Source organism: Zonotrichia leucophrys, chromosome 12 (assembly GCF_028769735.1).
Source record: "Zonotrichia leucophrys gambelii isolate GWCS_2022_RI chromosome 12, RI_Zleu_2.0, whole genome shotgun sequence".
NCBI lineage: Eukaryota > Metazoa > Chordata > Aves > Passeriformes > Passerellidae > Zonotrichia > Zonotrichia leucophrys.
The window spans coordinates 11,578,715-11,588,645 of NC_088182.1; the positions used below are offsets into that span (position 1 = coordinate 11,578,715).

A 9,931-nucleotide genomic window follows, 5' to 3' on the forward strand; every position below is an offset into this window, starting at 1 on the left:
AGCCCTGTTCTGGGCGTGTGTCCTGGACAGCCTCTGTGTTTTGGGACAGGCTGTTAAAGCTCTTGCTGCCCTCCCCTTGCAGGGGTTGTGTGAGCAGAGCAGGCTCAGCCCTTCCTGCTCCCCAGCAGGGCTGGCCTGGCCTTCCTTGGAGTGGGTTGAGGGCCTTTCTGTGCTCCAGCCTAGTCAAATAAAGCCTTTAATTTCTAAATGCTGGCTGTGACCCTCTGCTTGCACTCACCAAGGCTGAGCTGACAACTGTACCCAGAGGAAGATGGAAAACAGAGTTTAGTGAAATGAGGGCAGTTATTTCAAGAGCTTTCTAACAGTTTTTGTGCTCCATATCCTATTTTATAGTGCTGTCCTGTCATACTTCTCTCACTTGACTGGGCTTTTGCTGTCCACATCAATCTCAAATAACTGCACTAGCAACGTGTCCTGCTGGGACCACTTTTCTCTCTGTGTGCTTTTTGAAAGACTTGGACCTTCTGCTCATCTTCATTTAAAGTGTTGTTCTGCACTTGTTTTCTGTGGACACAGCTGGAATGTGGAGAAAGCCAGGCTGGGGGAGAGAGGAACAATAACCCTGAAGTTCCTGGGGAAAGGAGATGCTCTGAACTTTGCAGCCCTCTGCCTGGTTTTGGGTGGTGGGGCTGAGGCAGCCAGGGCTGTGGCTGAGCCCTCAAGCGACCTTGTGTTTAATGTCTTTCCAGTCAGATAAACTGGCAATAACCCAAGGCTCCAGATGAGGTGGGACAGCTGTGGGGCTCCTTGCCACAGGATGTTACAGATGCTTAAGGGGAGGATTCCATTTGCCACCTACATATCAATGTTTTTACAGGTGGGAATACACACAAGTGTACAGAATCCAGTACAGAAGGCAAGCAGCATGGGAACTGCTGTCCTGCTGTTACACTCAGGGCTGGTGGTGTCACAGATGGGACTGGTGTTCTGCATGAATCACTGTCATCACTGTGGTCTGGAGAAGCCAGCCCGACTGACTATTGCTGCAGGCAACACACACTTAAAGCCACTCCCTGCACCATTGGAGTGTCATGGCTTTTACTTTTGTGTGTTGCTGCTGCAGTGACAGTGTAAAAATGCATGTAAAAACCCACCCTGACAGTGGGTGCAAGGGTGACTCGGTGCTGGGTGCATCCCAGAGGAAACCCTGCCCTCGTGCATGGAGGCAGCTGAGCTCAGGCGTGGCTTTCCTCTTTGCCCAAGTCCTGACAGGGCAGGAGGAAGAGACCCAAAGGAGGAGCCTGGCTGGATGAGGGGAGAGAAGAGCTACAGCCAGCTCAGGACAGAAGCGGGTGAAGCTGAGGAGGCGGCGGCAGGGCGGGTGGGCAGAGCAGGCAGGTGCGGCTGCTGCTCCCGCAGGGCTGGAACGGCTCGGAAGGCAGCTGTGCTGTGTGATGTGCACACATGAAAGCTGGGGAGTCACACAAACACATCTGTGCTGAGGGGCTGCGGGGGGGAGCCGTGCCAAAGGGATTCCAGGCCGACCGCGGGCGCTGGAGCTGCCCTGAGCCCCAGCAGGAGCCTCCTGCCAGCCCAGGGCCTGCAGCTCATCCACCACAGCGGGCTCGGGGCCAGCCCCGGCCCTGCATGGCCCCAGGTGTGCACAGGGACCCGGGGCCCGCAGGGAAATGTGTGACACAAACACACAAACGGGCTCGGGGTTCTGCAGAGACACCAAAGGAAATGTGAGATACAAACAAACAAACGTGCTCGGGGTTCTACAGGTGCACCAAAGGAAATGTGAGACACAAACACACAAACGGGCTCGGGGTTCTACAGGTGCACCAAAGGGCTTTAGCTGTTAGCACACCCAAACAGTTACACCGGCAGGAATGTGTGTGTGAAAAACTCCAATCGCTTGTTTTTAAAATTTTATAAGTTTAATAGTAATAAAATGGTTATAAAAATAGTAATACAATTAGAGTAATAATAATTTGGACAAATTGAATTAGGACAATACGAGACAATAGAGACAAAGAGTTACAGACATCCAGGTACCTTTTCTGGGCAGCACGAGCCCGAAAAAGGACACATGTTAACAGAGGATTAACCCTTAAAAACAATAACCTGTTGCATATTCATGCACCTCATTCATGATGCATAAATTCCACTCAAACACAGGATTCTGTCTGGTCACTGTCAACTTCTTCCTTTGAATCCTAACAGCGCCTTTGAGGTGGGAAGAAGTTCGTTTCTTCTGATAGGAAGGCAATAAATTCTTGTTCTCTGAAAGATTCAGGTGTCCTGTGGCTGCTATCTTGCTGCAAGTCCTTTCTTTAAAAAAAAAAGTATCCTACATAGCATAGTTTCTATTTTAACATTTTTATAACCTAAAACTATATCTAACACACTACTTAAGAGAATTAATACAGCATTACTTTCTAACAGAACACATACAATATTCATTTTAATATTTGTGAAACGCCAATCATAAAATATGCATTTTTCACAGTGTGTAAGTATTTTTTTACCAGGACACATATTTTGGAGAGCAAAACCACAGGGGAAGCAGGAGAGCACAAAGAAGCACAGGCACAGAGTTGTGTGAGTGTGAATTACACAGGCAAATCTCCCAAGGCTCAGAGACAGAATGAGTCATTACAGGTTTCTATTTGAGACACGTGTGGTTGCAGCCTTACCCATGTAAACACATGTAGAATAAAACATCTTTTCCTTCATGTACACATATATATACTCAGAAAAGGACAAAAAATTGTCTCACACATAGATCTGGCTACACCCATATATACTTTATTCATATATTTATATATTTATATAAGAAATTTGAAATATTAATTAAATAGATATGCACATATACAAAGGTGTGTATGTCTGTGTGTTAGTTACTGCCCCCATACATGGAGAGACAGAGATGATCACACACATTCAGACACGTTAAATTATTTTAAGCTTGTATTTTTATGGGTGTGGGTTTTTTCTCTTTGTCTACACACAGAGATTTTTTTTACTATTTATACACTTCTCTGTGTCTATTTTGTATATATATATATAAATATTTTTATATACTTGCATATTATTTCTTTATTACTGTCTGGTCTTTATATAAAAAGGTCATTTACATGCAGCTCTGTATGTGTAGTTTAGCTATTTTTATATTTCTTTGAGAAAGAGAGGAGGGGGAGGGAGACAGAGAACGAAAATGAAAGGAAATACAGACATGTAAATAAACATCTAATTAAACTGGATGTAGAGACAGATATGGGAACATTTGTGTGTGAGTTGGGAGGGGGAATGACGGGCTGCCTTGTGCTTGCTCCATATATACACATGCATGCAGGCAGAGAATATATGCCCAGATCAATACATGCACACACACACTGCATATGCATCCCAGATATTACATATGGGGGCAGAAGGGAGGTGGGAGACACCACAGCTTCACACACACACACACAGATACCCCACATGCATTTTTACAGGGGGAGGGACGTGATGGGAGCATTTTTTACTACGCTCTGTGTAGGTCTTTCCTTCTTGGGGGAAAAAGGAAAAAAATGGGAAGAACATTAGAAAACAGACACACACACAATCAGTTACATATATAAGAATGAGTTACATATAGAAGTAAATGTTTAAATAAAGTGTGTGTGGCTGGAGACATGGAGAATGCTCTGTGTGTGTGGGTAGTGCATATGTGCTTCATATTTGTACACATACACACAGGTGTGTGTGTGCAGCAAGAAAAAGACTGAGCAGCTCACAATTTCACTGTATGTATATTAACAATTTCACATATATGTGTATGTGCATGCAGGGAGAGAAAAAGGCATTGTGTATTTTTAAGGATACAGTGTGTGGGTGTGAATATCTCTAATTATATATATATATATATATATATATATATGTAATAATATACAGAATTATGTATTGATATATATGTGGATATATAGCAAAACAGATTGTGTCTTAGCATGAAAAATCTTGGTGAATATCCATATCCATATCCATATCCATGCAGAGAGAGGTGAATGAACAGGTCACTCTCTTTGCCCTCCATATATAGTATATGTGCATATATGTGTGTATATTTATAGAAAGGGAAAAGTGTTTGTGTGAGAACAACTCTCTCCCTGTAAATGCACATATACCTATGTGTGTGTGTATAAATAAATAAATATATTTCAGGTGAACTTGCATGCAAAAAGCTCTCATCCCTTTCTAAGCACAGATCTATGTAGGCACATGGAGTGAGAGAATTATGCACATTTGTGAACAGCTCACAGGTTCTTGCTCTATAAATATACATGAGTGTGCACAGTGCTTTCTCCTGTTATATGTGTATATATGCCCAAAGAGAATTATCTGTGTGAAGTTTATATATATATACACAAATATATGTATGTATATAGTCTATTACAAAAAAAAAGGCATTTCATGGGTGAGAACGTATGCCTAGAGAGAGAATATATATCAGAAAGTGTTGTATGTGAAAACAGTTCTCAGTGTGTGTGTATATATGCACATCTATACATATATAGCCTATATAATATAGAAATACACTTTATAAATACCATACCTGCTACTTCATCCCCCCAGTATCTAAGTACATATGTATATATATATATGTATATATATGGAGTGTGTGCATGTGTGAGAAGCAAGAAAGTTGTGTAATTGTATGGAAGAACAGCTGTCTCTCTATAGACACAGGTATATAAATATGTATATCTGTGTGCAGGAAGAGAGGAAGAGAACTGTGAGTGTTAACAGCCCTTTAAGTACAATACAGAGTGAGAACTGTGGATGAAATCTGTATAATATGTATTTATGCATCTATATACTCATATATAAGGCAAGAGAGAACTGTGTGTGAGAATGGCTCTCACTAGCTCTGCTCATGTGTGTACATATGGAGAGAGAATATATCAACATATGTACATAGATATGCATATATTGATGTATCCCAGAGAGTTTATATGGAGGGGGGGCAGAGAGAGAGAGTAATGGAAACTGTGTTTGTGTGTACGGATTGCTCTCACTCATTCTGTTATTCATATATGTCTAAATCTACAGATATGGCAAGAGAAACGATATGTGTGAACAGAGACTATTGTTAGTGTGAGCTATTCACACAGACTATTGCTGAGTGAAGATCTTTGTGTATGTGTGCATTTATTTACATATAACAAGAGAGTTGTGTGTGTGCTGGCTCCCAAATTATACATGTATAATGTATATTGTATGTATAAATATGTAGAGAATTATGTGAGAAAACAGGCTCTCTCTACATATAGAAGTACATATATATGTATATATATTTATATATAAAACATATATAACATATAATATATATAACATATATATATATGTTGCAGCTTTCTTACAGCTTTTTTTATGTACATATATATATGTTACAGCTTTCTCCCTAAATAGTATATGTATACCCATGTAGTGAGCAAATTATGTGTGTGAACAGCTCTCCCCTAACTCTCTATGTTCTCTTAGAATTATGTGTTAACAGCTGTGTCTATAAGGGCGTGTGTGTGTATATATATATATATATATATATATATATATATGCATTATACATATCTATACAGGAACAGAAAGGACTGTCATGTGTGAAAACAGCTCAGTATAGAGGTATATATGCATATATATGAACAGAGAACAATATGTATAAGCAATGCTCTCTCTAATTATATAGTATAAATTCATATATAGATAATTATTAGTGAACACTCTCTGTACACATGTACACTATACAGAGCCAGTACTGAGTGAGAAAAGCTTGCTCTCTCTCTTTATAATGTATCACATACTGAGAAAGAAGTATACAGAGATTATACAATTATATAGGGCAGGGAGAGAGAGAGTGATAGAAAATGTGTGTGTGTGAGACAATAGGTCTTGCTCTTTTCCTCAGGTATATATGCACATGTATTTATAGACAGCAGGAGAGAATAATGTGTGTGATCAGCTCTCAGTCCGTGTCTCTATGCACACCTAATGGATGTATATAGTGTGAGAGAATAGTGTGCATGGATTTGTGTGCACACAGAGGGGCAGGAGAAAAGAGTGTGAGCTTGTCCCCAGATCAGTCCATATTGCACACGTTATGTATGTCTGTGTGCACAGTGAGAATGTTTGAACAGCATGCTCGCTCTCATCCTCTGTTTCTATAAATGCCAGTGTGTGGGTATATATAGCCAGAGAGAGCTGCCTGTGAGCCTCTCACTGTCTCTGTAGATATCTGTGTGTGCATGCATGTATGTGAGAGCTGTGTGTGTGAGCAAGTCTGGCTGTGTCCATGTAAGTGTGTGTGTTCATGTGGGGACAGAATGTCTGTGTGTCTCTGTTTTTGTGTTTGTGTGTGTGGGGGGATGTGGGTGCATTCATATGGGGACAAAATGTCTTGTGTGTGTGTCTGTGTGTGCGCGTGTATCAGTGTCTGTGTGTGTGTGTATCTGTGTCTGTGTCTCTGTGTGTGTTGTGTGTTTGTGTGTGTGTGTCTGTGAGTGTATATGTGTGTGTGTGTGTGTCCATGTTGTGTGTGTGTGTGTGTGTGTGTAGAGGCTGTTTTCTCCCATCCTCTGTGTCTCTCTCACACACACACACAAGCAGCCTCCCCCACCCATTCTATTCACACACACATATTCCACGTGTGTGTTCCATTCCCTGCCCTGTCCTTGGAGGGAGGGAGAGCAGCCCAGACTGACAGCGCCGTCTCTCTGTGCTGGGGGTTGGCGCTGGGTCGCTGTGCTGCTCCCAGCCACACAGCCGGGCTGGGATCAGGGCACTCACTGCCCAGCCCTGCTCGCACACCCACCCACCTACACACGTGTATTGTTCTTAAATTTTCATATATCAATATTTTTAAATATATAGCTATGTCTTTATGTGTATACATGCACTTACACTTATTTTAAATTTACTCTAGCTATTACATTAAGCAACAGCTATTAGATATCAGACATCTATAACAAAACATACACACCAACCACACTATAGCAGGCTTAGCTGTAAGCTTCCACCCGGCTACAGGGTTACACTTACACGAGTCTGGATGTGTGTTTGCATGTTACAAACACGCACACATCATTCACCCCCCGTGACAGCCGTGCAGGGGGGTGGCTGCCGTGTGCTGGGGTGCTGCTCGATGCTCCCGGTGGGAGATGCCGGGGCTGTCTGTGCCCTCTCTCCGTGCCCGAGCGCCGGCCGGCCCCGGGGGCGGGCAGAACTCATCGCAGGGTGCCTGGCACGGCTGCTGGGGGGCACAGCCCCGCTGTTCGGGGGCTCTCTGCTCGGGGTGGGGACAGGGCACCCTCTGCGCTTCGGGATGGGCTCACAGACCCGGCTGGGCAGATCCTGCTGCTCCCGGAGCCCCGGGACCGCGGGGACTCGTCCCCCCGGCGGCGGGGGCTGCGGGCGAGGGAAATGGCGGAGAGAGCCGGGGATGGGGAGAGGGGAGGAGGAGGAGGAAGGGAGGGCGGGGGACTGTGCGGGCTCGGAGTGCGTGGGCAGGGGGCGGGTGCGACAGCGTGTGCGGGTGTGCCCGTGTGTGTGTGTGCGTGTATGCATTTGTGCGTGTGCATTTGTGTGTGTGTGCGTGTGTAGGGGTGTGTGCACAACCGGGCACGCCCCCGTGCCTGTGCCCTGTGCCCTGGCCCACCCGCGGCGGGGGCGCACGGATCCCACTCCCCGGAGCGGGGGGAGCGCCGGGGCTCGGCCAGGGAGGCGTCGTGCACTCCCTTCCCCCTCAGCCGCGTTTCCCCGGTGGGGTTTGGGGAGATGGGGTGAATTATGGGGAATGCTGGGGGGGCGGTGTTCCGAGCATCGCTGCTGCCCCCTTCCCCCCCGCCCATGGAAGCTGCGCCTGCAGCGGGGCTGGAGCCCCCCGCCCGGCCCGGTACCACGGCAGGCAGAGGCTGCAGGGGCGGACACGATTCACACACTCCCCCCGCACCCACGGCCCCGAGCCCGGCCGGGAGCCTTCCCGGCCCCGCCGCGCTTTTCGCATCCTCCGCCGGGAGGGGGGGGGGTCACACCGGGCACGCAGGGCTCCCCCGGGGGCCGCCCCCCGTTGACCAGGGGGTGAAAGTCGGTGGGGGCATGGCACCAGTCGCAGGGGCGGGGACCCCCGGCCACGGCGGGGCATCTCGGCGCTGCTGCCGGCGGCCGCGGGAGGGCGTCGGCTGTGTTAGTTCCCTCCGGAGAACCCAGGGCCAGCGCCGCCGCCACCGCCCCCCGGGCCCCGCCGCCTCCCTCCGCCCGTGGAGGCCCCTCTTGGGCGGCGGGTGACGGCGCCGGCGGTGGGCGGGGGAGCCGAGGTGAGGCCCCAGTCGCCGCCGTACTGGGCGCCCCCCTCCTCACTGCCGCCGCCGCGCCGGCCGCGCCCCCAGAATCTGGGCGGGGGTGTTCGGGCGGCGCTCGGCGGGGGCGGCGGCGGGCGCGGGCCGGGGGGGCGCGGGGCGCGGCGGCGCGGGGGGCCCGGGCGGCGGCGCGGGGGCCCCGCGAGCGAGCCCCAAGAAGCACAAACGGGGCTGGCGACGGACCAGGCTGTTGTTGTTCTCAACGTGGTCCGCCCCGCGCCTATATAAGAGGCGGCGGCGGCGCCCGCCCCGGCAGAACGCGCACCGAGTGGAGCAGAGACAGCGCGCTGCGCTCGCCGGGCCCGCCACGCCGCTGCTGCCCCCGCCCGCCCCCGCGCCGGCCCGCCACCCCCCGCACCATGTCGGTAGACCTAGAAGAAACCGATCTACCCATGGCTGAGGCAGAGGAGGCGCCGCTCTCCCCGGAGAAGAAAGCGGCTGCTAAGAAGGCGAAAGGAGGCGGCGGCGCCTCGTTGTCGCCATCGAAGAAAAGGAAGAACAACAAGAAGAAGAACCAGCCGGGCAAATACAGCCAGCTAGTGGTGGAGACGATCCGCAAGCTGGGCGAGCGCAATGGCTCCTCGCTGGCCAAGATCTATAACGAGGCCAAGAAAGTGGCTTGGTTCGACCAGCAGAACGGCAGGACTTACCTGAAGTACTCAATTAAGGCACTGGTACAGAACGACACGCTGCTCCAGGTCAAGGGCACCGGCGCCAACGGCTCCTTCAAGCTCAACAGGAAGAAGCTGGAAGGCGGCGGGGAGGGGGGCGCGGGCAACAGCGCCCACAAGTCACTAAAGAAGGCGACGGTGTCCTCGACCCGGAGGGCGGAGAAGCCGGCGGCCAAGAGCAAGAAGCCCGAGAAGAAATCGCACAAGAAGGGAGCCAGCAGCGCGGCGGCGAAGAAAGACAAGGGCAAAGCCAAGAAGGCCACCAAGAAGGGAGCCGCGTCCCCCGGGGGCAAGAAGGTGAAGAAGTCGGCAAAGCCCAAGGCGCTCAAGAGCCGGAAGGCATGAGACCGAGGCGCAGGGAGCCTCCCGCCGCCCTCCGGGCTCAGAGCCCCGCGGCACAGACTGCTCTGAGGACAGACCCCAGGGGACCCGCTTTGTCTTTGTGTTGCTGACTCGCCTCCGCAGCCACCGCCGTGCGCGGTGAGCGGGGCTGCGGCCGCCCCAGCGCCCCCCCCTTCCCCTTCTCTGCCGCCTTATTTTGTCCATCCCTTTTCCCCCCATCCCATTCCGCGGCTTTTCCCCGATCGCGCCCTTTTGTTTTCGGCCGTGCCCCTTCCCGCCTGTAGACGGTTCCCGGCCCCCTCCCTGTCCCCCCGGTTCTCGGGGATTTTTCCCGCCCGGTTTCCATAGCAGCCATTTTGCACGGGGCCCCCCCGCGCCACGTGGGCCGGTCCCGCTCCCGCCGCCCGCGCGCGCCCCGCCTGGCCCCGCCCCCCCCCGCCGCCCGCTCGCGGCCGCACCGAAGGGCCGGGGCGCCCCCTGGCGGCCCGCAAGCGGCCCCGCCGCCATGGCAACGGCCCGCAAGCGGCAGCGGCGCCCCCTGGCGGCCACCGGCCGCACCTGCAA

The 9,931-nt window shown here is 50.5% G+C and overlaps 1 protein-coding gene across 1 annotated transcript; it reads left to right on the plus strand.

The window, feature by feature from the left end:
- Nucleotides 1-8,471: 8,471 nt before the first annotated feature.
- LOC135453147 (histone H1.10) lies at nucleotides 8,472-9,931 on the plus strand. Its single transcript, XM_064723878.1, has one exon. The coding sequence runs from the start codon at nucleotides 8,714-8,716 to the stop codon at nucleotides 9,368-9,370; it is 657 nt and encodes a 218-aa protein (XP_064579948.1). The 5' UTR covers nucleotides 8,472-8,713; the 3' UTR covers nucleotides 9,371-9,931.

What these genes read in the sequence shown, in the direction of transcription:
- LOC135453147 (XM_064723878.1), top strand. Translation starts at nt 8,714, where the DNA reads ATGTCGGTAGACCTAGAAGAAACCGATCTACCCATGGCTGAGGCAGAG.